The sequence below is a fragment of the Aspergillus fumigatus genome, chromosome 1 (genome assembly GCF_000002655.1).
Source record: "Aspergillus fumigatus Af293 chromosome 1, whole genome shotgun sequence".
Taxonomy (NCBI): Eukaryota; Fungi; Ascomycota; class Eurotiomycetes; order Eurotiales; family Aspergillaceae; genus Aspergillus; species Aspergillus fumigatus.
In genome coordinates, this window is record NC_007194.1 from 4,788,483 (window position 1) to 4,815,119 (window position 26,637).

The 26,637-nt window shown below is 46.7% G+C and overlaps 7 protein-coding genes and 1 non-coding gene across 8 annotated transcripts; 6 read left to right on the forward strand and 2 right to left on the reverse strand.

The window, feature by feature from the left end:
- Nucleotides 1-56: 56 nt before the first annotated feature.
- On the reverse strand, nucleotides 57-316 carry AFUA_1G17500 (uncharacterized protein). The gene has a single exon (XM_077804017.1). The coding sequence runs from the start codon at nucleotides 287-289 to the stop codon at nucleotides 125-127; it is 165 nt and encodes a 54-aa protein (XP_077660184.1). The 5' UTR covers nucleotides 290-316; the 3' UTR covers nucleotides 57-124.
- Nucleotides 317-1,861: 1,545 nt separating this feature from the next.
- AFUA_1G17520 (FAD-binding oxidoreductase) lies at nucleotides 1,862-4,492 on the reverse strand. Its single transcript, XM_077804018.1, has 11 exons — nucleotides 4,153-4,492; nucleotides 3,899-4,091; nucleotides 3,743-3,851; nucleotides 3,598-3,694; nucleotides 3,510-3,544; nucleotides 3,332-3,433; nucleotides 2,988-3,278; nucleotides 2,699-2,928; nucleotides 2,456-2,637; nucleotides 2,298-2,401; nucleotides 1,862-2,250 (listed from the first exon to the last, which is right to left on the reverse strand). The coding sequence occupies exons 1-11, from the start codon at nucleotides 4,438-4,440 to the stop codon at nucleotides 2,214-2,216; spliced, it is 1,668 nt and encodes a 555-aa protein (XP_077660185.1). The 5' UTR covers nucleotides 4,441-4,492; the 3' UTR covers nucleotides 1,862-2,213.
- A 131-nt stretch (nucleotides 4,493-4,623) lies between these two features.
- On the forward strand, nucleotides 4,624-6,649 carry AFUA_1G17530 (uncharacterized protein). Its single transcript, XM_077804019.1, has 5 exons — nucleotides 4,624-4,959; nucleotides 5,012-5,167; nucleotides 5,219-5,985; nucleotides 6,051-6,248; nucleotides 6,322-6,649. The coding sequence occupies exons 1-5, from the start codon at nucleotides 4,795-4,797 to the stop codon at nucleotides 6,521-6,523; spliced, it is 1,488 nt and encodes a 495-aa protein (XP_077660186.1). The 5' UTR covers nucleotides 4,624-4,794; the 3' UTR covers nucleotides 6,524-6,649.
- Nucleotides 6,650-7,993: 1,344 nt separating this feature from the next.
- Nucleotides 7,994-9,414, forward strand: AFUA_1G17540 (DUF1996 domain-containing protein; the record flags this gene model as incomplete). The annotated part of the gene is made up of 2 exons (XM_748027.2): nucleotides 7,994-8,234; nucleotides 8,306-9,414. 2 exons carry the CDS (start codon nucleotides 7,994-7,996, stop codon nucleotides 9,280-9,282), a joined length of 1,218 nt encoding a protein of 405 aa, XP_753120.1. The 3' UTR covers nucleotides 9,283-9,414.
- A 1,190-nt stretch (nucleotides 9,415-10,604) lies between these two features.
- On the forward strand, nucleotides 10,605-12,390 carry AFUA_1G17542 (uncharacterized protein). The gene is made up of 3 exons (XM_077804020.1): nucleotides 10,605-10,917; nucleotides 10,991-11,802; nucleotides 11,877-12,390. Exons 2-3 carry the CDS (start codon nucleotides 11,491-11,493, stop codon nucleotides 12,252-12,254), a joined length of 690 nt encoding a protein of 229 aa, XP_077660187.1. The 5' UTR covers nucleotides 10,605-10,917; nucleotides 10,991-11,490; the 3' UTR covers nucleotides 12,255-12,390.
- A 2,048-nt stretch (nucleotides 12,391-14,438) lies between these two features.
- AFUA_1G17545 lies at nucleotides 14,439-14,554 on the forward strand. The gene has a single exon (XR_013344479.1). It is a non-coding gene; the product is annotated as a ribosomal RNA (ribosomal RNA).
- Nucleotides 14,555-19,256: 4,702 nt separating this feature from the next.
- On the forward strand, nucleotides 19,257-22,210 carry AFUA_1G17550 (HET domain protein). Its single transcript, XM_748028.2, has one exon. The coding sequence runs from the start codon at nucleotides 19,507-19,509 to the stop codon at nucleotides 21,886-21,888; it is 2,382 nt and encodes a 793-aa protein (XP_753121.1). The 5' UTR covers nucleotides 19,257-19,506; the 3' UTR covers nucleotides 21,889-22,210.
- A 313-nt stretch (nucleotides 22,211-22,523) lies between these two features.
- On the forward strand, nucleotides 22,524-24,464 carry AFUA_1G17560 (uncharacterized protein). Its single transcript, XM_077804021.1, has 2 exons — nucleotides 22,524-23,080; nucleotides 23,141-24,464. Exons 1-2 carry the CDS (start codon nucleotides 22,588-22,590, stop codon nucleotides 23,395-23,397), a joined length of 750 nt encoding a protein of 249 aa, XP_077660188.1. The 5' UTR covers nucleotides 22,524-22,587; the 3' UTR covers nucleotides 23,398-24,464.
- Nucleotides 24,465-26,637: the final 2,173 nt, after the last annotated feature.

The window sequence follows — 26,637 nt, forward strand, 5'->3', positions numbered from 1 at the left end:
GGGGGGGGGGGGGGGGAAGGGCAGCAAGGAAGTAGACCTGCAACGCAGACAGATGCCGGCTCACTCGGTAACGATCAACCGTGCCCATTTCTCAGGGTCAATCAGTCCGACTTTGTTGGCGTCCTCATAATATCGGCAAAACTTGTCCCATATCGACATCCTCGCTGGCCTGCTCATAGATCTCATTCATACGGCAACGCTTGCTGGAGAGGTGCCAGGTGACATAGCCGTACATAAATCGAGTCAACCTGACCAGGAGCCACAGGTCCTTATTCTTGAAAACGTACATCGCCTGCTTACTGACACGGAGTAGGTTGTGGGTAAGCTTTTGAACGGCTTCTTGGGCCAATTTACATCCAACTATCATCATATCTTACTGCACTGAAGCAACCATGTCGAACAAAAGGATCCTCAAGGAGCTTCACTTATGAGTTCAAAGAAAACTTTCACTCGTAAAATTCACCTATCAAGTGGCCATCATGGGGCCTCCTAGCAGTGACACGTGTAGGTGACTTTCATACTACATCATTATGCGAAACCCCACCATTTAATATCCTCATCACCCTGAATTGGAACGGGATGCCCAACTCCTTCCGCCCAGATGCCGTCTAGTTTGTCTCCTAGAACATACGTCGTCCATCGCCTCCTAGGGGTATTGGCTAGTAGCTCATCGGGAGTGGTATCATACCGGAGCACCGAAGCCCACGCAGCAAGTGTCGTGTTAAACGCAGCTGATCCGATAACTGTATCTTCAGATCCCAGATAGATTTGTATCTTCGGATAGGTTCCAGTATAGCCTGGGTACATGCTTCGAATGTTGCTCGCGGAACCAGCAGAGTATATGATAACCCCTTTGAAGACGTCTGGATATGTTCCTGCCATCGTATTCTGCATGGGTCCGTTATTTAGCTACTAAATGGATTGCAAATGTGGATTACTTACAGCCATAGTACCACCGGATGACACACCCGATACATATACCTTGCTTGCATCAGCGCTGTAGGTATTGAGGACATATTTGGCCATATTCGCAATTGACTGGCTAGTGCCTCCGCCTTCGTGTACAAGAGACTCGCTCGAAGCTGCATCCCAAGCCCCTTGGGGAGACTCAGGGTAGACGGCAATAAAGCCATATATATCGGCGAGTCTTGCGTATGGCGTAGATTGGTATTGTTGTTGAGCGTTCCAGAAGCCCCATGAAGGGAGACAACTATTCCAGGCGATGCAGCTAAGGTGTCCGGGACATAGATGTACATCCTAATACTCGCTGGGTTTCCCCCGAAATTGGTGACCTCAGTCAATGTGGCACGTTTTATGAGCGGAGATGCATAGCACATCAGATAGGGGAGAGTGGTCGCCAATAGGGTGAGCAACGACATCATACTGATGCTTCTTCAAAGATTGACATAAGAATTGTAGTAAAGACAGAAGTAGGGGGATCTTCATGGATAAGCCCGGCCAAACCAGGGAGTATTTATAGCATGGCTAAGACAGGCGGAGAGGCCCATGCCTGCACCGCATTGTGCGACTTCTGTAGTACCCCAGGTTATCTTTGCTGATGAAAGTGTGAGAATGCGGAGCCCCGCAAGGGGAGCAGTTCAATCCCCGAGGGCACGCCATGCGGAGGACGCAATTTCCATTTTAAGAATATCCGATGGACCACATCGAAAGTCAAGGTTAGTTGGTGGCGGGCTAATATACCTAGTTCTAGCTCGGCCTATGAGACCGATGCGCGAGACAATCCAAAGTCCAAACCCACAAGCGGCGCGCCCAGTCAGAGAATCTAGTCGCCAGAGACGTTGTCGTGAAACGACGTCCGCATGACTAAAATCCTCTTGTTGTGCTGTTGACACGTCAGGATATCCAATTAAGCAGGGGTTTTGTGCCTTGTCCCAGATATCGAGGGAGCTAAATGTCTCATTTCGTTTGCACTGCGTGTATACCTAGCTTTGCCCCTCCTATTCTCTATCACCTCTCGAGAATATGTTGACCATGCTGACTGTCAAGGTGGGCCCCTCATATGGGCATCTTGGACTTCATTGTGATCTAGCAATGCACTCTGTAAAGTGCGAAGCTTGTTCGGGGAAGGACATTCGCCTCATGCTCTGGTTCATTACTTGGTGCTCGATTCCTATCTTGTCTAAGTAATCCACTGCAAGACAAAGTCACTGCATAGGGTCTGTTCCTTCCATAGACACCGGCTGACCGCGGTGTCAAGGCTCAAATACCTTCCCGGGGTTCATCAAAAAACTATGATCGTCAGTCTTTAGAAATCGGCCCCAGGGCGTGGGACGTACTGAGGGTCTAAACTCCGCTTCAGAGCTCGCATTACAGCGATAGTTTGTGGCCCAAGTTCCTCCACAAGGCACTCCTTTTTGCCCAAGCCGATGCCGTGTTCGCCCTAGAAAAACCTGTCAATCAATGATAAAATGAAGGCTTCTGGGACGTAACGTACGGAGACAGTCCCTTCCATCTCAACCGCTCTGCGGACCATTTTCCTGACGCATTCGCGTACTCCATGCGCCTGAGACGGGTCACTTGGATCGTACATGACCGCTTGATGGAAATTCCCGTCGCCAACATGCCCCAGGACGCTGGAAAACAATCCCAATGAACTCGATTCCGTTTTCGATAATTCTGGCAGCACACAGACCATTAGCATTTTCCACGTATACTCAACGACAATAGGCAGACTGACCAATGATCTCGGGTAGGCTAGATAATGGCACGGCAACATCGGTGGACCATATCTGCGTGCCCTCCGGCCTCTGTGCACACATGGCCCACACGGCTTCCTTCCGAGCAGACCATAGGTTACGCATCTCTTTCTCTGTCCGCGCAAACTCGAACGCACTGCCTCCTTCCTGAGAGATGATTTTTTCGACTCTCGCAATATCAGCGGATACAGACTGCTCGGTACCCGAAAACCTATCTGTCTTTCAGCAAGGAATGTATAAGCCGGCCAGGAAGTTATTTTGTCCACTTACTTGAACATTAGCGTGGGCTTCTCCTCCCAGAGTCTCCCCCCCGCACCGCCATTCTTGTTGATAACTTGCATCTGTACCTCATCCATAAGCTCTACGGCAGCGACTGGAATCCCCTGGCGCATAATCTTTGTGGCGCATGCTACTGCGTTCCGGACGGATGAAAAAGTAGCAACTGCAGCACTTTGGGTTTCCGGGATCGGTGCGAGCTTGAGTGTAATTTCTGTAATCATGCCTAACGTACCCTCAGAGCCAGTAAATAGGGCGTTGAGGTTGTAGCCAGCTGATGATTTCCTATTTCAAGTTAACTGATTGACCAGTGTCGCGGGTGGCGGGGATCACGATACCGTGGTCGGTGTCGAGTTTTGATGACCGAGCCATCTGCCAGGACGACCGTCAGATTGATAACCCAGTCCTTCATCGTACCGTATCTGACTGCGTTTGTTCCGCTTCCAAGTTCAATCAGCTTTTTCATGGCGCTTTGCCTCGCGTGTTAATGTCTCAAGCCGAGATGGGGAATAATACCTGCAATTCGTCGCAACCATACCACCGATATGTGCCTGTATGTCATATCAGTCGAAGAAATAGCCTAGTAGGCAAAGGGCACACGTACAGTTGGACTCGGATCCATGGGCAAGAAGAGCCCACTCTCCTTGATCTTCTCGTTGAGATCTACCCAGTTGACTCCGGGTTGGACAACGACGTCCATACTACCAAATATCAGCTAAATACCTTCTAACCAACGCGGAGAGACACACTCGTCTTCGTGAAGAGCAATGATCTTGTTCATCTGAGAGAAATCGATACTGATTCCCGAATGTGGAGTGGTGAAGTTTCCCTCGACGCTGGATCCACCACCAAAGGGGACTATCTGCGTCAAAAGCTGTTCTGAAGTCCAAAATAGAATTTCTTACTCATTGGAATCTTATATTTAGAACATATCCGAGCGATTAATGAAACTTCTTCAGTGGTCTTTGGCGTCACAACAGCTACTGGTCTTGCTGCACAGTGCGATGTCGACACCTCCGAGTACGAATGCAAGTCAACGTCATCTCTATCTGTTGTCACTGACTCTGGGCCAAGTGCACCGGAGATTTCGCGAACACCCTAACAGTCGTGGAAGGATGCAGTCAGAACCCTGCGTCATCATATACATGGTTAACCATACCTTCAACATGACTTCTTCATCGGCATACTGAGCCGCCGCCGGTGGAACCTGAGAAGAATTTGACTGGGAAAGCTGCCAGAGACTGAATCCTAGTCCTGTCACGCCAACACCAAAGGCTGTAAAAGACCACGAGCTGGAAAAGGATTGGGGGAAACTCGGATTACCCCTTCTTGTGCCATGACTGTGAGCTCCACGAATAGATTGAATAGGTAGACGAACCCTACTGAGTTGGGTGGCTGCTTTGAGAACGAATCGCACCGTCTGAGGGCAGTGTATCATTTGCCCCATTGTGCTTGCGCTCTCAAACAGTGTGAACAGGTCAGGAGTCAGATACCAGAAGGCACTTTATGTTCAAGACAGGTATCTCTTGGCACAGCAAGCGGATAGACCGAAAGCGGATATCCGATCTTTCCGCCCTAGTTTGTGGCTTCAAGGGTTTCCCCGCGAGATGTCGCACCGGCGACACCTCAGATTTAGCGTCATATTTTCGATGGACTCTGTGCTATATTACAGGCGTAGAACACTAAAGGTCCAGGGGGAGGGGTAAGTCTGGGGCAATATATATATATATGCCGGATTATAGGGCTCTGAATTGAAAAAACAAAAGCATCCCTTTCTTCACCAGAATCAAATTCATTCACCATGTTGTCTGATCCCAAAATTGATTATACTGCAGAATCCGTGAACCACCCCATCAAGGACGATCATGTTGAAGACGGTGATGCACTGTCTCCAGGCGGCCCTGTCATTGATGGAGAGACAAACCGCAAGTTACTACGTAAAATCGACATCTGCTTGATGCCTGTGGTGAGAACTACCTTTCAGCCCATATATCACATCAGCAACTTACCAATGATAGATGTGCTTCACATATGCACTCCAATACTACGACAAGGCTCTCCTCAGTCAAGCGGCTATCTTCGGATTGAGGGAGGATCTTGGTCTTAAGGATGGCTTGAGATACTCGTGGGTCTCGTTGGTCTTCTATTTCGGTTACATGGCAGGCTGTTATCCCGTACGATATCACATGGTCGGATGTTTTGAAGTCCAGACTTAACATCTCTAGATTTCCTGGTTATCCCAGAGATTCACGGTCGGCAAAGTCTGCCCCGCCATCTGCTTCTTATGGGCAGTGGTTGTCCTCTGTACCCCGGCCTGCACAAACTATACCGGTATGCTCATTAACCGGTTCATGCTTGGGCTTATTGAAAGCGGAGTGTCGCCCGCCTTCATGCTCTGCACCGGTATGTGGTATACTCACTCCGAGCAAGTGTTTCGTTCCTCGCTATGGTACTCCTTCAGCGGCGGATCAAACATTATATCTCCCCTCATAAACTACGGTCTTGGCCATATCACCGGCGGTGCTTTACGCCCATGGCAATATATGTACCTCATTGCGGGTCTGGCCACGCTTCTATGGTCCATCATTCTCTGGTTTGTTTTCCCTGGTAGCCCTCAAGTTGCGAAGGGCTTCACGGACGAGGAGCGGATCCTCATCCTTGAACGAGTCCGGAGTAACAACGCAGGCTCGGAGAACCGTCACTTCAAGTGGTACCAAGTCCGGGAGGCTCTCTGTTCATACCATTTCTGGTTTATATTCTCTATCTCCATGTTATCCAGCGTTGGCAGCGGGGCAGTCACCACATTCGGCTCCATTATCTTCAATGGAATGGGGTTCACTGTCTTCCAGTCCTTGTTACTAAACATGCCAATCGGTGCATTGGCCTTTATTTGCATCCTAGGGTCTGGGTACATTGGGCGAAAGGTCCCCAACTCACGCCTTTACGTTTTGAGTGGTGCATGTGTGCCTGTTATACTAGGGAGCTGTTTAATGTATGTGTCCTTCAATGTTGACACGGGGAATATTACTTGATCACTAACCAGATTCTCTGAGTCAGATGGCAACTTCCCTCCTCCCAGCGCGCCGGACGCATCATCGGATTCTATCTCATCAATTTCTTTTCCTCTGCCTGGGTTCAGTGTATCGCCATGGGAACGTCCAACGTGGCCGGGCACACAAAGAAGGCGACGATGGCTGCAGGGACGTTCGTCGGGTACTCGCTGGGAAATATCATTGGTCCTCTTACATTTGATGCGTAAGTGAACTCCCCTGATGGGGTTCAGCCTCACATAAAGCACCCGGGCGCTGAACTTATGAATTGAAACCAGCGAAGATGCTCCGCGGTACGATCCCGGCTTCCAAGCAACTGTCATTTGCTTCGGCATCTGCTTTGTCATGGCGCAGGTGTTCAGGGCTTTGATGTATGCTCAAAACCGAAGACGGGATAGCAAGTATGGTTTGCCGACTGGAGAACAGGGGTTAGACGACTTGACTGATGGAGAAAATAAGTCATTCCGGTATCCTCTGTAGTTAGAATCGTGGTGGTGACTTGACAAGACTATGCGGTTGCCGCCGAGCCATTCCTTTGTATGAGCTTAGTATTGAGTTATACCATCACCCTCTTGAATGCAGATTAATCGATATATGTCGGAGAAAGATCGCACTCGAAGATAGAAATTGCCCATCCACATGATTCCTCATGTCTTCTCCAAAGGGGATTATCGCCACTTACAGTATTCTTCAAGATCCCAAGCAAGTGAAAAGGCACCGGGCGTGGGCGAGATTTTCTACATCTTGACATTCCGACACTGCCAACCAATGGCAGCCGAAAGACATTGGATGCTTCTCGCATTGACCATTTGGTCGCTTCATATTGAAGAACTCCGCCAGTCTCCACAGCCAAATTGCCTTATGCCTTGTCGAGGATCCACGGTGGTTTGGGGGCGTACTTCTCGGCATTTCACCACAGACTTTCCACTCAGGTATTTCCAATCAGAGTCACTACGAGAACCAATCCCAAACAAACCACCATATCCCACCGAATCATAGTTTCGGGGGTTTAACCAACCTGGATACTCCACTAAACGACTCCTGTTGCCCTCTATTTGCTACAAGGAATCCATTCCGCCGTGTACAGCACCTTTTCATTGTCATTCGTCTGTTTTTCCGTTTAGATTGTGAACCCTGTGTTTCAACCCTAGTTGATCTCGAACGTCGCCATGTTCCCCAACGAGCGTTGAGACATAGTCCTTCATCTGTGGGCACCATCCAACGAGGCGACTCGGACAAGGTGTGGCCCCAAAAACAAAGCCTGTGTCAGACGTGAACGAGTTGCTTGAGATTCTTTAGTGTCCATAGTGGTGTAGGAAAAAACAGAAGCAACCCCTACTCCTGCTAGCCCCTCGCACACACTATTCTTCTCAAATCGGGACATCTCGGTTAGACAGAGGGCTAGGTGAGGTAACCATAATTGGCGACTCACACACACGCCACAAGCCGAGCCTGAGCACCGTAGTAAGATGTTTGGTCCACCAAATCCCCCACATGTGGTGCAGGACTTCCTTCAGGATCCCGTCTCTCGGTGCCTTGGCCTAGCTCTTGCCAAGGTTGAAGACATCCACACCCCAATGGTCCGGCCTCGTTCGATCCACCAAATCCAACAGGCAAGCACTTCCGGGTGGCCTATCCCGGCGGCTGTTCCAATCTGGGCGATCCGATGTGGCGGATATCTCCTTTTGAGAACTGAAGCGCCATACATCGTCATGTACATGAAACACTATCTGTATAGCATCAATTATCTGCATCGCATCATGCTTGAATTGTGGACAGCTATAAAAAGGGGATGAGATGTTGTAGGGGTTTAGCGGCAAGATTTTCGACTCACCGTCTTTGTTGCATTCTGTCTCCTCAAAGCCACTCTTTTGATACTGTATACTCCAGTCCTGGTCTGGCATCGGGTTTCATTCTTTTAATCTGCTTTCTTCTTATTTTCACGTCACCATGCGGTCGATTCACCTCCTCTCTTCTGTATTTGGTATCAGCCCCGTTCTGGCCTGGACCGAGCTCCACCATGCGCCATTCATGAACAAGAATATCGATGCCATCGTTGCACCGGGCACGTACACCTCGCACATGCATACCTTCTTCGGTAGTGATGCCATCACCAACGTGCTGCCCACCTCTGCGGAACTTCAGCGGGGCTGCTATAGCGGGGACAACCCAAATGACCTCTCAGTCTACTGTATGTTGCACATAACGCCCATCCTGTGATCCCCTAGGTCCCGGTTTCTCATTCTATCTTTTCGAATTCAGGGGTGCCCACACTCTACTACGTTGATGGCGACACCTTCACAGAGGTCGCTATCTTCCGCTTCAGCACCTACTACACCAACAGCTACTCTGACAGCGCTATCCCGCAAGACTTTGCCATGATCTCTGGCAACGCGTCAGCCCATTCGCAAGCTGAGGCTGATCATCCTTACAATGGTCTCGAGTGGTTCTGCGAGGGTTCTAGCGAACGCGAATCGGATATCGCCAAACTTCCCACCAGCACCTGCGACCAGCACCTGCAGCTCAACCTTCTCTTTCCCCAGTGCTTCAACCCTGACGACCATTCCGAGTACGACTTTGCAGACGAGTCCAATACCTGTCCCGAGGGGATGTTGCAGATGCCGCAGCTTCGCTACCGCGTGCAGTATGATACCAAGTCTGTGGCCCCAGATGGATGGAGCGGGCCTGCGCCATTTCAGCTCTCATGCAGTGATACTCCCGGTGATGGGTACTGCTTCCACGCGGACTTTATCAATGGCTGGTTTGAGGACGCCGCGGAGAATATGCTCATCAATGGTGGTGGAGACTACGAAGATGGTCAGTTTATCTCGGGAGAGCATGGCACTTCGGCGGTTAAGGCGACTTGCACGCCTACTGATCAGGACCCGGATAACGGCACCAGCGACTATTATACCAGTCTGGAGATGATGGACGATGGCGCCGCTGCGGGGGATGCGGTGGCTTCGGATGCCACTGTTGCCACTGAGGATGCTACGTCTACCTCTGTGGCCATGGAGACTGTCATGACGTTCGCTACGCAGGTGGCTATACCTTCGACAGCAATGGGGCCGTCCGCCTCGATACAGGCTCAGGCACCTACTCAGCTCTTGCCTCTCCCGGTACCAACTGAAAGCGGGGTCAATAGGGGGTGTCACCGAAAATTCCGGCGAAACATTGGCCAGAAGCTCAAGGATGCCGCTGCGAAGCGCGTACTGGGTGCTTTGGACGCTCGCGAGTAGAGTTGCAGAGTCCTGCTAAACGAGCCAACTGGTCGCTTCTGATGAGCACTCCCGCTCTCTACATTGTCATCTTTCTTGCATTCAGAAGGTACTCTATCGGCGTATTAGATGTGATGTAGCTGTTTTGTCATTGTTTCCAGTGAGTGGGCTGGCTTTTTTGTCATGGGCAAGGCTATTTTACAATCAATCTACATGGTGTCAATGTGCTCAACCCTGACTGATGAGGTGCAATGCGCCTAGATGTAATTATCTTGGATGCTAGTGCAGGGTGCAATGTCAAGTAGTCCTGGTAGGGGAACATTTGACGACACGAGCAGATTCCATAAGCACAAATCGTTCCATAGTAGCATCTGCGGGGGTGTTTAGTGCCGTATTGCCACGGCATGGGTACCTACCGCCCTGGACTAAGTGCCGAATCGACGACCAAGAAGATCTCTACTTTCTAATTATCACTTGGTTTACCTACATCAATGCTCATCTGAGCATTCGCAAGCCACGGCTATTACATGGCATTTTAGAGGTAATGGAAACACTATCAGCAGGAACCAAACCTCATCCTACATCAGGAGAACCACAGTCTCTCACATTTCTGCCTGTGAATCAACACCGGTCACCCAGCAGTCAACGAGCAAGACGCGGATACCAGTCTTGCGACAACTGTCGTGAAAAGAAGAAGAGATGTGAGCCATCTCCTGATGGGGATTCGTGTTTAAGATGTCAGCTCGACTCGAGAGATTGTTCCACTACCTACAAAAGGAAGAGGAGGAAGATGCGACCACACGCTGGTAGCACCGCTAATGCATCTGGAGTCATACCAGTCTCCCAGAGCCATGCATTTCACCCTGCTCCGGATGACAGCGGGAATAACCTCCACACGCGTTCTGATTTCCTGCCTCGCGCGCTGAATGCGAAGGAGCAGATCCTGTCAACAAAACTTCTGGATGCGCAAGATGCATTAGATCTCATTGCCGTTGCGGGATCAAAGGACGGTGCAAGCGAAGCCAGTCTGAGCTTGGAAAGGACCCAGCCGGCACCAACGCATCAGTATACACTTGACAGCCCGGCTCCGACCCCTATCGCATCTTCCTGGAAACATTTCTTTCTAGTCAGGCGGGGGATTATCCGCGCCAACGAGGCAACTGAGTATTTTGACTTTTATTTCTCATACCTATGGCACGTCTTCCCTGTCGTACCACAGTGGTACTCGTCACCAGATCGCTACGGCTCTCTGGTCGCTGAAGAACCGGTCCTCGCCATGGGCCTGATAATGACCGCATCCAGGTACCACCCACTGAGTGGATTGAATGGACATGCACGGTCCGAAAGAATTCACTGGCGCACATGGCCGTGGTTTCAACGTGTTCTCCAGTCATCCATGTGGGGTTCGCCAGTGATGCGAAAGCTCGGTTCTGTTGCTGCTTTGTTGTTGCTTATCGAATGGCATCCACGAGCTATCAACTCGCCAGAGGACCTGGTCGGCGACTGCAGTGAAATAGAACTGTTTGATCCGCAAGGCCAGCCATACGAAGCTGATACAAGAGAGTCTACAGAACATGATCAACTCCCAGAATCGTCGAGTATACCAGAGCGACTTAATATCATAGCGCCAGCGTACAGAAGCAACAAGATGTCCAGGTTGGTATTCCCCGGCGAGAGTACACATGGACCCTCGTCCCCGTCATTGCTTCAAGACTGACGGACCTTCAAGGATGCTCCTATCCACCGCTATCGCCCTAGCACGAGAAATAGGTTGTTTCGACAACGAGCAGGTTCTAGCGCAGCCCCGTTCGGCAGGCGCGGCACTCAAGAACAGCGCCATCGGGCTCGAGTGGTCTCGCATCCTGTATACATTCCTCTGCCTCACGGACGAAGCTCTTGCATTGCGCCTCCGACTCGAGCCTCAATTGGCAAGCACCAACTGGACAGAAATGGTGTATTCCCTCCCACCCAGCCTCATGGGGGATGGATTCTTAGAAAGTGCTGTGGACCTCACAATCAATATGCGCAAGGCACGAGAACTGCTCCTCGCATGGAGAAAAAGCGAGCACTGTGGCGGTTCACCCCTTTCGGCCGCTGCGTGGGATAGTTTCAGACAAGGGCTTGATTGCTGGGAAAGACAGCACTACTCTAGCAGATCCGGTAAGGTCACTGCCTTCCATTTCGTTATGCGATGAAAGAGAGAGAGAGAGAGAGAGAGAGGTCCATGTCATGATGTGTGCTCATCAGCGAGTCGAGCCAACAGACCTGTCCCTACGCGCAGCCTGTCTGCATATAGAATACTATTATGTCCGATTATGCGGGCTGAGTCCGGCCGCATACATGCTGGAGAAGTCAAGCGAACGGCACGCAAATGCGGACCCCCACGTAACGTCACTGTCGCAAGTTGCAGAAGCAGCCACCAAAGCCGCAATCGATATGCTCGAGCTCATAACAGATTACTTTACGTCGTCCCTGCTCTTCAAGCACGCAGCGGTCAGGTACTGGCTATACATCCTCTGTGCCTCGTTATATCTTCTCAAGGCAAGGCTCCAAACCACACCCGCCAACCCCCTTTAGCCATAATTACTATATTAATCAGCATTTTATGTTCTTAGGCCGTACTGAGACGAGAAGAACCACTCGACCGCACCACCAACCCTTGTATTGACCTTCTTCTTCGGACCATCAATGTCATCAGGCAAAATGCTCCAGACGATATTCACATGTCGCAGCGGTATGCGGATTTGCTGGAGATTTTTGTCAACGCAGTGTTGCGGCCGTCGGCTATGGCGAATAATACTACGCCGGGGGGCAATCAGATAGAGGTCATTGGTAGCCGACTGAGTCCGAACCGAGCGGAGAGTGAGTTAGTCGAAAGTAGTCCGCTTAAATTGGGGTATGATTGGATCTATGACTCCAACTTTTGGGACACTTTGCCGGAAATGGTGGGATTGGATAGCTTGTCGGATTTAGTGCTGCCTTATTTTGAGTAGTGGTACTGTTCGTGGGTTGTGTTGTAATATCTTTCACTTAGTGCGAGATCCATGTTGTTGACCAACCTATAATAAAAACAGCCCATATGATATAGCTCGTGAACTTTTACTATAGGTCATCATGAATAAAGCACCCAAGACTCCCGAGTCAAAATGGGCTATTCGGCTCGATGACGACTGCCCTCTCGGTCGCCATTTCCTGCAATGGAGGACGAGTCTTCGACTCTGCTTCCTGCGCGCCGTCAGCACGGCCCGTTCTGATATGTGCACTGGAGTGAAAGGAGTGTGATAACAGAGATGTATAGGTGAAATTGGCATAGCCGCCCTTTGGACGTACCTAGCGGTATAGGGGTGAGTACATCTACTCACTTCCACGCAATGGTGGACACTCTTAGCGCCCTAGAATATCTACAAATCCTGGAGATTATGGTTAACAAACCAATGCCCTCCATTTAATATTTGACAACAAATAGGGTATATTCGCAGGGGGGGGGAGGCGATAATAGTATAACTAGATTCACTACCTAGCCTGAAAGAAGCTAAGGACTGGGTGTCATAGAAAGTTGCAATATATATCCCAAACAAAAGCAATGAAAAGATATTACGGAATTTCTTGATTATATTCATTGGATATAAAGGATGATGATAGTAAATGGTAGCCGATTCCTATATTAAGCTAATGTGGTCTCCTCCTTTCTAGAGAGAAACTTTCCCAGTCCTTACATAGAGTGACACTTGCTAACGACATGCAATGCTGGTCACTTGATAGAATACACTACATGTTACCTTTAAACCATACTAACCTAAATGCGGTCAAAACAGTCGAGTACCCCGATCCAGCACAGTGGGATATCCATTTCCCCCTTCATCCTGGGCTTTCCCAGTTCCACCATCAAAGACAGGAATCAAGCCCTCAGGAACAGAGGGGCACATTTCCCACATGTGCTGATCCGACAATTCCTGATGCAGGAACCATAAGCAACGAATCTCCACCCGCATAAAGCCAGGATATGGCCAATCGGGGTGGTTTTTATTCCCAGGATATCGCCCATCGATCATTTCAACAAAGTCCGGAGGTCCTCTAGGCATGTCGGGGCACCTCCCCCCAAGCCAGGGGCGAGGAATGTGGCTATCAACGATCGACTTAAGTAATTTCTCGTCAATCCTGAGACACCCTTGAAATCGACCATGGTGGTGACCTTTACTAGCACGAAGATACTCAACAAAATGCTGGCGAACCTGCTCTCTTTCAGCTCCATCCCAGAACTTATCGGAGAAAATTACGTCCCGACGCGATTCCTTTACAAGTCGTTCTGCTGTAGATTCAGGTTGGGGGTCCTCTGGCTCTTTATTACGAATATCCGCGGAGACCTGACAGTCGATTGCATAGTCGATGATTTGAGAAAGCTTGTCCATAGCAATCGGCCATAGTTCGTCCGACTCTGCGGTGTAGACTGTTCTATAGATAACATAGCCCCAGGGAAATTTCGAAGGCAGCGCAGGGAATAAAAACCGTCTCGCCCGACGTTTGGTATTTTGAAACCATGGCGCGTGGACCCAGGTGCGTGAAAAATCATCGGCGGCGAATTCAGGATGCGACCATCGCTGTGGCCAGGATGGATGATGATGAAACGAGTTGTCGTCAATCTCATCGACTAGTTTGTTTATTGAAGCTGGGTCCAAAGACGGAAAGGTGAGAGCAGTCATGTTAGGAAAGTGAAAGACCATAAAATATACAAAAGCTAACAGGAGGGCCAGATAGTAGAGAACGTAGAGGACGTGGGAATTCGTTGTGAGTGGCAGATGTAAAAAAAGTCCTGTGAGCTTGGAGGGAACAGGCGACTTATATGGCACTGAAAAGACTAGCATGGCGCCAGTCTCCCCTTAGTACATTGACCCAAACATGAGGCATAGTTTCTCATCGTCCAAGAACGAAACTGGGATGATTCTGTCTATTGCCATGGTTGTGAATGCCGTAGGATTACTATAGGCAAACACATAGTTTGAGTGTGTGAGAGCGTTCACTGTATACTAGTAGTGTCGAATAGCTGTGGCCGGACAGCTGGAGTCTTACCTATATCTGGGGCCAAATCCTGGGTGTGGACGTACGTAGGTCACAGCTAACCTATGCCTCCTGATGAGTATTTCTAATGAAGTATCCTTTTGAAGTTACAACAAGTACATACGACCACAGGGTGTGGAAAACAGGGCTTCCCGTCCGCTCAGCCATACTTAAGCTACACGCCGGCCAGTTAGTAGTTGGGTGGGTGACCACCAGCGAATCCTGGCTGTTGTATGTTGGAATTCACTTTTTTTTTTTCTTCATGATTTGTTGGGTTTTGCACCAGTACTAATACTAGTGTGATATGTGCATGTGGTGTAATAGTGCGGTCCCATTAGGCATTATTACTGATTGCTACGCCTCCTAATGGAGGTAAAATTATCAGAAATATGGCCAAACACACCCAAATATTCCCCTACATTATACACTGAAATGACTCTTAGTTTTTAGAACATTAAATTTGACTAAAGGTGGGGATGTGGGCTGTCAAGCACCTATAGTGTTTAACATTTTACATTTCAGTCTGAAACCAATGTGAATGTGTGATTCCCTAGGCTAGAGACTGAAATAAAACCACTGCAGTCAGCAGTCTGCAGGTTTAGTAAGGGTAAGATTAGATTTTAGCAGTTCAGTTATGCAACTCTAAGGTAGAATGATCTCTTATTAAGAGAACATAGGATTCTGCCAGTCATGTGAACCTAATGGGTTACCTATACCTATGTAGGTTTGATGTTATCAAGCCATACCCATGCAAGTTAGGTTAGGGACAATCCAAAACCACCCACATTGTGGGTTGGGTAGTTGGGTTTGGGTTTGCAGGTTGGGTCAGCAAGTCTAATAGAAACTTATGGGGCCGACTGTATATGTGGGTGGCGGCTGCTGATCAGGAGCCAGGGTGGCTGCTTGAGGATGAAGGATATGCAGGCAGCCCAGAACCAGCTCATTACCCCCGTCAACTGTGCCACCCAGAAGCCAGGCTGCGCCATGACGCACCTTGTAGTATTGCTGTTGGCCAGATCCCTTGTTTTTGCATGCCAGCCTACAGAGTATATCCGGAAGCGTTCTTCTAAGGGCTTTATATAAGCCTTCCTGAGTGATACAATGCCTTCAGAGAGATAGACAGCATGTGGGAGATATGTGCCTTAAATCTTTAAGATTTGAAATAGGAGATAGGTTCTAGCACACATAACTGTAACATCTGAGTGTTCATAATTAGTATCCCTACCATCAAGCACACCGTCTCTCGTACTCAGCCCAATTTCTCTCTTCACCTGGCCCTAATCTACTTGGGAAGAATGTTGATAGCATGCTCCAACCAAGGCGAGGGTATGCATCCTCTACTTTATATATAGCCTGCATCACTTTGCTGTCAGCAATTACTTCTACAAATTCAATATAGATGCCATAGGCTCTCAGATGTTGCGGGATCCCTGCAAAAGTAATATTCTGCAGAATGCCAACCCCGCCCACAGCAACAAGAAACCAAGAGTTCTGCTGGATTCCAGCTGCAGTAATCAGCAAAAGGATCCAGAAAAGAGCGAAAAGTCCCAGAACAGCAAGAGTAGTATTCGAAGTCGACACGTTGATATTGGTTTGTCCAGATGAGAGGTCTTCAAATCGGGGAATCCAGCGGTGCCAATGATTACAATGGCATGCTGACTTCCATTACCTCTTGAGAAGACAACTTTCTTGCTGGAGCTTGGTGGGAGGCGTCTGCAGGCCCATTTTTCCTTTCTCCATTGAGGAAGGCTTGCGGTTAACGCAGAGAGCAATGCCGCAAGCCGTGATCATAAGAATACTCCAGTCGCCGAAGATACCACATGGGATTGCTGCAATACCTAATTGCAAAACAGCGACAAAACAGCTGGTGCACAAAGGTCCTGGACTAATTAGACCTAGTGACATTCGGTCCTGAGTGGCCTTGTATATTGAGTCACAATGAGGCCAGCCTGTGTTGGCCTGCATGGTTCAGGTTCATATTGCTCATGAGCTTTAATTCTCAGCTCTTCCCATTTTGAGTCAATGACATCGTCTAATGTTGATTTGACATCTCTGTGCATCCAAAACTCGTAATCTCGAACTAATCTTCCAATGACCCAACTAGAGTTTGCCCTCACATATCCGGTCCTGCCATTGATCGTAATGCATTGGCAGTCTGAAAGAGGCATGAGTCTATTCTCACCAACTGCTGAGACGAGGGCATTCATGGAATATGCAACCCAACCTAAAGCCAAGGTAATGAGATAAGGGGTATTTCGATGGAAAGCTTCATATCTCACTAAAAGAGAAAGACGGCGGCCCAATACTCCCGCCAGCAATTTGTCCTAATGACCGCCAAACAACATCCCCACCGAGGATGAGTAAAACCGAGAAAACTTCTGCTGGATGTTTCCACTGTTTAAGGAACTCTTCAGACGGTATTGTGGCGTTAAAAGATATAGATTGGTGTACAGTGTTTGTAAAGGGTGCCATTATTATCGAGAGTAATAGTATCAGATAGAGTCTCGCTCGCGAGTTTTGTTTCAGTTAAGGGGTAGGGATAAGTACAGCGGATCTAAGCCTTGCTTTATTCAAAAATACTTTATAAGCCTCCCCTATTGCATCACTGTTGCAAGTTGGACTCTCAGAGTAAGGTGCTGAGTTTGGATGGATTGATTTGGGATTTTGGGTTCACAAGGTTCCTTATTAACTAGAAGACATTAATTTGGGATTGGATGAAATGTAATAACCTTGCCAATCATCTCTCTGCAGAAATAGTCATTTCATAGTGTATTCACTGTTTAAGAGAACAACCCTTATCACAGGGCTTCTAATGAACTATAACTGAGAGTTTGTCTGGTTATTTCTTCTGTAACTGCCTACTAATATCTATAGAAATGACAGAGTTAAACTTTCACATATCTCTTAGACTATGATTCAGGCTTTAAGCTAAATATGTTAAGCGGCTGAGATTTAAGTTGTTATTTACGGTAATGGTTATTTAATAACTATTAGCAAAGTCGCCATAACTATGTGTATCCAATCATTTTATTAAAATAATAAGAAATATTTGCACCCTAGTTGATATATAAGTTACAGAGGCTGTTTAGTAACATTTAGCAGGGCTTAGCTAACTAATAATATAGTTATATTAACAACTTTGAGGTAAGACAAGGCAGGCTAATGTAGTTTGTGGTATAAGACAAGGAAAAATTAAAGTTTAACCAAGGTTTAGGGGAGTCATGCAACCCTGCAAATTATATACTAATCCTAAAATAAACTTAAATTAACTAAGCTATAAGGCTAATTAGTAGAGGGATGAGTATTAACAATCATTACTGCATATTAATGCTTCTATAGTGACTGCCACTGAAAGTTTTAAAAATAATCACATACTAAAATACTAGGGCAGTGATTATTACTCTACATTACTATTAAAGCAACCTTCCTGCACCTTTAGGTAAAGCATGGTTCAAAGTATGTCTACAGAGCTTTATGGTGATTCCTCAGATACAGAAGAGACATAATAGTAATTATACAGGCTTAAGTGCTACAAACTTCGCAATAAAGCGCCTTATACCCTCAGTAATATTGCTAGTTCCACGCACATGGGCTTAATTATACACAAAGGACAAAGGTCAGATTTCCCTCTTTTGGTTCAGAGCCTTTTCAATATAAAAATCAGGTACTTTCTGAGCTGGAAGACAAATGAGATGATGTTTTAGTTTGAATCCTGATCCATCTGGGGGAGGATAAGTTACACTATGCTAAACAGCCAACCTTAATGACATTGTTGCGTTAGCTACACATGGGGCAAAGAACTGACTGCGCAGTAGTCGAATTGAGTCTGTCTCTAATCAAGAGATCCTTTCTTTGCTGCCAATAAGAATACAGCCATTATTGGTTCATCTAGAGTCATTGACAATGCTATGATTCGTTCTTATTCCACTACCACAGTCGCTCTGAGACATTAGCGGTCATTTGGCCATGCTATAATAAGGCAGTAGATGTGGGAGGTACCACAAAATTATATAGAAATATGTTAATAAGAGTGGAATCCAAACATGGCCAGCTGTCTGTATGACTGATAATAGATATGGTAGTACTTTTAGTGTCTTGATGCTTTTATCACAGTTGTCCACTAGGAGGAGTATGTGCATTTAATATTTATCATGATTTGTCTTCATTTACTGCCGGAACTGGCTTGGAGGAAAGTGTATGATGCAGCCATGGTAAGCATCTAATGGTACTGCAACGTACGGTAAAGGAATTGATGATCTAACGGTAGAGTTTGATGGTTCTGATTAGTGGTGCTTAGATACAGATAGAGAACCTGGCAATAAGAAAGGGAATAGTAAGTCATGAAGTGACGGAGTCATGCTGAGTCATCATAAGCTGCCCTACTTGCGCCTTCTCCTACTACAGTACCACTCTAATGCTGTTAGAGTTAATATGAGAATATTGGGGTTATATGGGACATCTACAGCAGCTATAGTGATAGTGGTTATTTAAGTAGGGAAATTGTCATTTTGCAAAGGCTGTGCTAATATTTATTAAAGGTCTGGATCTCATCTCATGATAGGTGGGTGTGTTAACATTCCATTAGGTTGTTGTTTACTTAACCTAATCATTCACCAAGTTTTGATGTTACTTCTTAAAAGGAGTTCTGCTAATTTTATGAATTGTATATTAAAAATTATAATAAATTTAGTTACAGTTTGATTATAGAGCAGTCTAGAACCAGTAAAAGCAGAGTCTGATTAATCAGAGAATTTGCTTTTCCCACACAATGGTGCTTTGTTCATGTAATATAGTAGAAAATGTTTAGTTTAGAGTAGTTAGAACCTATTACATTTCAGGTATTATCTCTATAAGTGGCCTGACCTGCATTCTGATCTCTATAATAAGTAATTACTTAGTTAATTAACTAATAAAGATTATGTATTTAACTCCGGTTATCACCCCACTCCTTTAGTAATAGCCAGTCTATCATGGCACTTACTGCTAAAAGCTAAAAGACTACTTACATTCCATCAACTTATCAGTGATAATCCTACTTTCTTTTTTTTTATGTATGTTGATACTTCGCTATACTACACTGATCTATTTGTTATTACTCATATGAGTACAGTTTGAAGCTTAGTGCCACAACTCTTCTATAATATCCTGGCGCAACCCTGGTTAATTGACAGTTGGCAGCTCGATACTGACATGGACCATATTCCAAACATTTACCGCCCTGCTCTTGGGCATATTCAGGTCCCATGCCTTCTTAGCAAGGAATATCGGTGTGATTATGCCGACAAAGATTTCTTTTCCTTTCCCGAGAGGCATGGGTGGGACTTGTGTGCGATAATGCGAAGGGATTTCAAACGAAATGGGCTTGAAACGCCTTTGCGAGCTGCCTCTCTCTTGCAGGCATGGCTTTATTTCGGATTTATGTCCGAAGTCCTGAAAACCGAGGTCTTGATAAGAGATTTTCTAGAAGAAATCGATGGTCAGGAGGTTATCACAACAAAATCTTTGCCAAGGTACATTAACAACTGGCAAGATGAGATTATCAGTCTGCCAGAGATTGTGAAAGAGGAGAAATTCCACTCCACTTTAGAGTTCTTTGGTGAAGTTGATGTATACTTCAATGCAGCTACTCAAAACCCCCCAGGCAAACCGCATTCCCCCTTGCCACCAGAGGTACGATTATCAATTTCAGTCCTTCATGCAACTCTTTATTTTGCTATGATGCATATTTTTCGGAACGAAGACGACCCCTCACCGTCGAATCCTAAGGAGTTCATCCACGGCTTCCCTATCGACTTTATTGAGACTCGACTGCGAGGCCAAGGCTGGTGCCCAAGCGATATTGAACTTCTCAAAAACGGAGGGCTTGGGTCAACATCCATTTTAGAGCTCTATTACGCATATCTCCTCGGGAACAGAGACGTCATCAGGGACCATTCCGGCTGTGAGTCTACCTTCATTGGACGATTTGCTTGTACAGCGTTCAATATCACCGAGGACGATTACAAGCCAGCGCATGTGGCCGGTTGTTCGAGAGATTGCAGAGCTATCGAAGTTGATCAGAGTTGGCTGGAACAGGTCACTCAAGTAGGACGACTGCCTCTCATTACTATATCTACAGACAAGTCGGGCGCAGCATATTTAGAGGCACGAGACAGTGACTACAACGCTGATTATGCTGCAATATCCCACGTCTACGCAGATGGCCTTGGAAATCCGCGCAAATGTGCATTGCCGACTTGCCAACTTACACGACTACAGAGTAGGGTAAATCTTCTCAATAACAAGAGGAGTGCGGCAGCTACGGATTCCGCCAATCTTCCCTTCTGGATGGATACTCTATGTATTCCCGTGAGGAGTGATATGGATGACGTCAGAAAGACGGCCGTTAGAAATATGGCCATGATCTACAGAAGAGCGCAGGTGGTTCTTGTGCTAAACGCGGAGCTTGAAAACCATTCGTGCCATGCTTCTTCTGAGGAAATCGCCATGAGGGTCAGCACTTGCTCCTGGTTCAGAAGACTGTGGACTCTTCAAGAAGGAGTGCTTGCTTGCAACCTTTATTTTCAGTTTCAAGACGGAGCTGTCAATCTTGAATCACAAGGATTGTCATGCGCAGGCCACGGAAAAAGGTTCTCAGTCAGAAGAAGGATCCAGGCGCAGGCTATCAAGCCATATACACGAATATGCGCTTTCCGCAAGATGCCAAGAGAGAGACGCATTCGCGAGATATACACTCTCACCCACTGGAGAACGACAAGCAAGGATGAAGACGAGCCATATTGCCTAGCCACGCTTCTATTAGCAGACCAGATGGTACTACAGAGGATAACCGCGACTAAATACTTTTATAAAAGGAGAGAGGAGTTTATAATGGGTCAGGGACTTTTTCCTGTAAAGACGCTATTCTTTCTTGAAGTTAGAGTTGGCACCCGAGACCCACCAATTGGCTGGGCATTGCGCAGATATTTGTACAGATCAGAACCCGAACCTGTTCCAGCCAGTGATCCTCTTGCTCTCGTTGATGAAGCAGGATGGCATGTCCACCTGTCTGGTATAACATGTTCTGTTTCTGATCTCCCTGTCAAGCCTGCTGAAGGCCATCGACTTCCAGACTTCACCATTACAGATGACAATAAAGATATTGACCTCGAACTCTCCTCCTGTTTCTGGCTCAGAGACCAGAATCCGCCTGAGGACTGGAGAGGCGTTCTTTCTGCCTTTGGAGCATTGAAGATTGGTATCATCATCGAGCAATGGCCGCTGAATTACCACGTGCGACATGATGGATTCACAAGCTTTTCGCCAACTCGAGGTGCTGTAATAGCCATCACGAAAGAAACAACAAGCAAGTTCACCGGCTTCTTTTGTGGAACTGTGGTGATTTCTCGGGTTGGGTCTGGCCAAACAAGCTCACATGAAATACTCTTAGATATGCTTTCTGGATTTGATGTTTTTCAACAAGAAGGTAGTCCTCCGGTACATCATGTCCTTCAACGGCCAAAACTTCGAAAGGATGCGATTCCAATAAGTGGTCAGCTTTTTGATGAGAGTTGGGAGTGGTGTATCATGTAAAGCAGTCGCCGACTTGTCCTATAGGTTTGCTTAAGCTCTCAGTGTTTGATCGCCCGCATGGGATAGGAGATTGTATCACTATTTGCTGAGAATGATAATAATGTGTAAGGCAATCAGAGGTAATCAGCCTAAGGGGGTTTCTAGCCAGTGAGGTGTCGGCAACTAGGCTGTGGGCTAGTGCAGTGAATACGCCTGAACGACGTGGAGATGCAACAGCAATACATGCTTATCCCCATAAAGATTTTTTTCACGGATGCTTCTTTAGCAGAATAACCTGAGGGAGGAAGTTGCAATAAGCAACAATAAGCAAAGTGACTGTTTCTATTATTACACTGCTCTATAATACATAATTACATCCTGAGATATGATGTACAGTGTCAGAACTGTCTATAAGTTGTTGTATCTGTACTTGAGAGAATGATATAAGTGGTTCTATTCAATGGAGCATTGTCTCTGAATTAGATTAGTTGCAGTATTTCTGAACCAAGTAGGTCTGGATTTCTATAATCTGTGGAAGTAAGAAGGCCCATGACTGCAATCTTTAAGCGATGTAACCTCGTCCTATGAAAGCCACGTTTTTCTGAGCCTTGCGCATATCATACCCCCTATAAGAAGCTAAAACTCCCACAGATATTGTCAAAAGTATACAAGTCTTCAAGCAAACCACCAGTGGAGAATCTTTCTTTCTTTCTTGCCGACATGAGGCCTCAACTTCTGCTTATCTATGCCGTTCTGGCTGGTGCTGAAACGACTGCAACTGTTGATCAATCCCCCCAAGAGCACTTTGGACTACACTCACAGTTCATCGACGAGCTTGGGGCTACCTATAACGTTTTTGTCAAGGACTTCCATGGCACGCATAAGATTCAATACATCAACTCAACCGACTTTATCCCCACAAGCCATTTCGTTCGATTCGATCAACACCCAAATCTAGACGAGAGAAACGTTTGCCGCAAAGTCGCTGATTGCATTGGTAACAGCACGGACAGTGCGGCGACTTGGTTAGAGGCTAAAGCAGCACCGACCGGTCAAATGTGCGGTAGCGTGGCGACCACCCTGTGGAATTATCTCAAAGCTGATGACTACGCGGTGGTCAAGAACTTGGCTTGGACAGCTGGCTCGGGAATTGCCCTGAATGTCATCGGTAACATTCCAAACTACTATATCAACGCGCTTCTGGCGAAGCAAAGTGCGTCTGGCGACCCTTCTGATTCATGCGGTCAAAATGCTGATTCCACATATGCTTCAGACGCTGCCAGTTCAGTTTATGAGTTCTGCCTGTCAATCCAGACTGAGAAAATGGAAAACACAGCTACGCGATTTGACGCTATGGACTCTAGGAGTTCGTCCACCTGGCCTGCTGGCGTGCAAGGAATGGCCAAGTACTTTATCTCCCAGCAGGCTGAAACTTGGGCGCCGATTTGCGCAGCTTATGGCATCACTTGGAAACGCGACATGCTTCTGCGTTTCAAGACATTAGCTGCTTCTTGGTTTGCACCATGGTGATTCCAGCTAGTATTGGAATTGCTGATCCAAGAACTGTTGATACTCCAGTATTTAATCACGTGTTGCCGGTTGTACAAATGTGAACATCTTAGGAAGTGATAGAAGAATGTTAGTGGTAGAGTCAATGGATTTGAATAGATGTTACATGTGGTAATCAAATAAATTAGCCTTAATTGAATTTTCACTTATAGCCAGATCCCGGATTCACTCAGCATTTCACACGGGGAAAGCAGGCGGCTATTATATGCACCCTCAATGGGGTGGGCAAATAGACTGCCACGAACTGTCCAATTTCAAAGCATAGACAGGACACAAAAAAAGATTTCATTTTCAACAAACCGTGACATAGTAGCGGGCGTTTTGAGACTAGGATTGGGACCCAGAGCCCAAGGAGTAAGCGTTGCCTTATTCTAACCAAATCCCCTACTACTCTTCCCTCCTCTGCTTCTCCCTATTATCTCGTCTCTGCAACGATCGCGCCTCCCAGCGTCGAAGATCATTGATGGACCGAACAGCCACTATCATCACATATAACCCGATGAAGAGCAATAACCCAAGGAGCAGACCAAGGACTAGCAGCATAATGAATCGCGCGAATTGCTGTGCCCATTGGCAGTTTTCCAGTCTCCAATTCCAGTAGTCAGCAGCCAATCTACCCCAGGAGCGAAGAATCCAGTAGCCCTCTATCAATTGCAGGACAAGTAAGACTACATGGAGGCCGAGGCAAACGGTCACATCTGTTGTGCTTTTAATGTGAGGCTCAAGCCATTTTGTGTAGTCGTATTTATTTTCTTTGGCTTGTTCCTTTTGGCAAGAATGAACGGCACAGACCATCCAGGTAAGGATAACGGCAAGGATGATCCAGAAGGGACCAGTGCGAAGGAGCCAGATTGTGATGAATTAGAAGAGAGTGCAATCAGAACAGTTTGATGGCGTCATTTTGTCAACAGCGATGAAAACCTGGTGACTGAATTAGTACGATACCGTTGAAAATGATGTGTATGTAATACACAGGATGCAGAACAAGACACAGTGATGGTTGCGCAAGGTAAATCCCTGAGGTAAACCGCTATTTATGTGCGGTTGGAAAATCAAGGCCATTCCAGATTATCTGTGCCACTGGCGGCCGAATCACTGCTTTGCGTTAGTCTCCTTTTAGCTGGAATTAGATTAGACCATCATTTCATATCTGGCCAGTCACATTTGTCCACATATCGTACTGTCAGAAGTTGTGAACCCTCATCACTAGTTATACATTCTCATCTATCACTTGAAGAATAGAGATTAACCTGATTCCAGGAGATCCGGATTTCAAGGAGGAAGACAAGAGTAACTCTAATCCTGAGCATTTGACTGACGAACAAGAAAGCAGACATAAAAGAAAGGAAAAGGTTGCTTGGGAATGTTGTATGACAGCCTTAGCTGCGGAATTGAGACCCCTATGCTAACTCTGGCAAGGTTGTTCTTTTTTATAAAGGGCCCGCTGATAATTGAGGCTCGTTATGAGATGCATACTCTCGGTATAAGGGTGTGGGGGAGTTCGAGCTCTAAAGCACTCAGTAGATCGAGACTTGAATACTTCATATAGTTGAGAGCTACTCTAGAAATGGTTGAAGCAAAAGACATTTTACGCTGATATCTCGTTATAATACAGTGGCGCTCGTCTATGATTTATATACCTAAATTTGAAACCTTATATTCCTCCTAGGCTTGAGACTCACATAGGACTACCTATGCCTAATACATGGGCCATTTCATTTAACAAACTCTTTGAAAATAGTGCATACGGAGTCACAGAGTAGAGATATATGATTGGCTGCATAATTCCCTCGTGCCCAAATATCCAAATTTCCAGCATAGATTAATCAAATGATGGATTAATTCATCATTTTAGTGCCTTTCCCCTAACTACGATCAGGGTCCATTCTGGCCATCTCTGCGACTTCGACCTTACATCAGAGCGATCTACAATTTCTCTCTATGCTAATTATCCTAAACTCAGGGGATCATCTACTGCCGCGCTATGGTCATGATGAGACTCATCCCGGAGTAGGTCTACCTTCCAGATTCCCTTTAAAATAATACGCTTAACATAACAATTCTCGCAGGACAGTAGTCGAGGCGCCTAGGCGCTCAAACCCGATTCCAAATGCCGGGCACTCTTGCAGTGTATAGTCAACGCACGTACTCTTTCCGCTCACAAACAGAGAAAAAGGAGATCCGCGTTGTGGACATTTCGACTGGTTGATTGTGTTGTATCACTGAGAATCCCAATGCAGGATCACCTCAATGTATCCAAAAGCAATCAAATTATATGGCTTGAATGGCTGGAAAGCGGCACCACTGACTTGATCGTCGGTGACGCACAGTGCACTCCCACTGAGATCTATAATGTCATCCATACAACATGCTCATGCTATGTCCAATCCGTGGAACACTGGGATCAACAGAACAGAGACCTTATCTATCAAGTATGGCGGTATCGGGGGTTAGGAGGAGAAATATCGTCACTTGCAGTGGACAAGTCAGATGAAAATCGACCAATCGCCTTCCTATCTCAGAAAAGAGATGGAAACAAGCCGATAAAAATCGCATTATATACTTACCGGCTCCAGGAAGTTATGACGTGTATGAAATATTTGCATCTGCTGATGGCAATGGACTATGGGATCTTAGCCAATACGCCATCTTATTCAAGAATAACTATACACTTCTTATCCAGATAGAGCAGAGTGGGCGCGTGATGCTATATCACCTCGAACTTGACCGTTACTGGGAGGGATTGCACTATATGCCATTAAGTCTAGTTGATCATTAGTGTTTTGGATCTGTTGCGCATGTAGCACCAGTGTGATCAAATTCACTGAGAATTCTGATCACTCACAGCAGCCTAGTCGAGACCCCTACATGGAATATTGTTGACCTAGTCACTCTAACCGAGTCTCCAAACATCTTGTCAGCAAGTCGCATAAGGAATATAGAATCCTCTAAGGCGCAAGTCGATGTGATTTGGTTCGATAGCACTGGGAATCGCAGAATCCATACCTGGGTGATCAAACCGTCCAAGTTCAACCCACGACAATGATAACCAGTGGCATACTTAATCCATGGCGGCCCTCATCATGCGTGGAACAATCAATAAAGTGTCCAATGGCATCTAGCATTGTTTTCAGAGCAGGGCTTTGTTGTTGTTGCGACTAACCCAGCAGGGAGCTCTGGGTTTGGACAAGCTTTCAAAGA

Excerpts from the sequence above, each read along its gene's own strand:
- AFUA_1G17500 (XM_077804017.1), bottom strand. The coding sequence starts at position 289 with ATGTACGTTTTCAAGAATAAGGACCTGTGGCTCCTGGTCAGGTTGACT.
- AFUA_1G17520 (XM_077804018.1), bottom strand. The coding sequence starts at position 4,440 with ATGGGGCAAATGATACACTGCCCTCAGACGGTGCGATTCGTTCTCAAA. Across the intron at positions 3,545-3,597 it reads CCATGGATCCGAGTCCAACT|GCACATATCGGTGGTATGGT; the intron begins GTACGTGTGCCC and ends TATGACATACAG. Across the intron at positions 2,402-2,455 it reads AGATGGAAGGGACTGTCTCC|GGCGAACACGGCATCGGCTT; the intron begins GTACGTTACGTC and ends AGGTTTTTCTAG.
- AFUA_1G17530 (XM_077804019.1), top strand. The coding sequence starts at position 4,795 with ATGTTGTCTGATCCCAAAATTGATTATACTGCAGAATCCGTGAACCAC. Across the intron at positions 4,960-5,011 it reads ACATCTGCTTGATGCCTGTG|ATGTGCTTCACATATGCACT; the intron begins GTGAGAACTACC and ends TACCAATGATAG. Across the intron at positions 5,168-5,218 it reads ACATGGCAGGCTGTTATCCC|ATTTCCTGGTTATCCCAGAG; the intron begins GTACGATATCAC and ends TAACATCTCTAG.
- AFUA_1G17542 (XM_077804020.1), top strand. The coding sequence starts at position 11,491 with ATGATGTGTGCTCATCAGCGAGTCGAGCCAACAGACCTGTCCCTACGC. Across the intron at positions 11,803-11,876 it reads CCTCGTTATATCTTCTCAAG|GCCGTACTGAGACGAGAAGA; the intron begins GCAAGGCTCCAA and ends TTATGTTCTTAG.
- AFUA_1G17550 (XM_748028.2), top strand. The coding sequence starts at position 19,507 with ATGGACCATATTCCAAACATTTACCGCCCTGCTCTTGGGCATATTCAG.
- AFUA_1G17560 (XM_077804021.1), top strand. The coding sequence starts at position 22,588 with ATGAGGCCTCAACTTCTGCTTATCTATGCCGTTCTGGCTGGTGCTGAA. Across the intron at positions 23,081-23,140 it reads CGCGCTTCTGGCGAAGCAAA|ACGCTGCCAGTTCAGTTTAT; the intron begins GTGCGTCTGGCG and ends CATATGCTTCAG.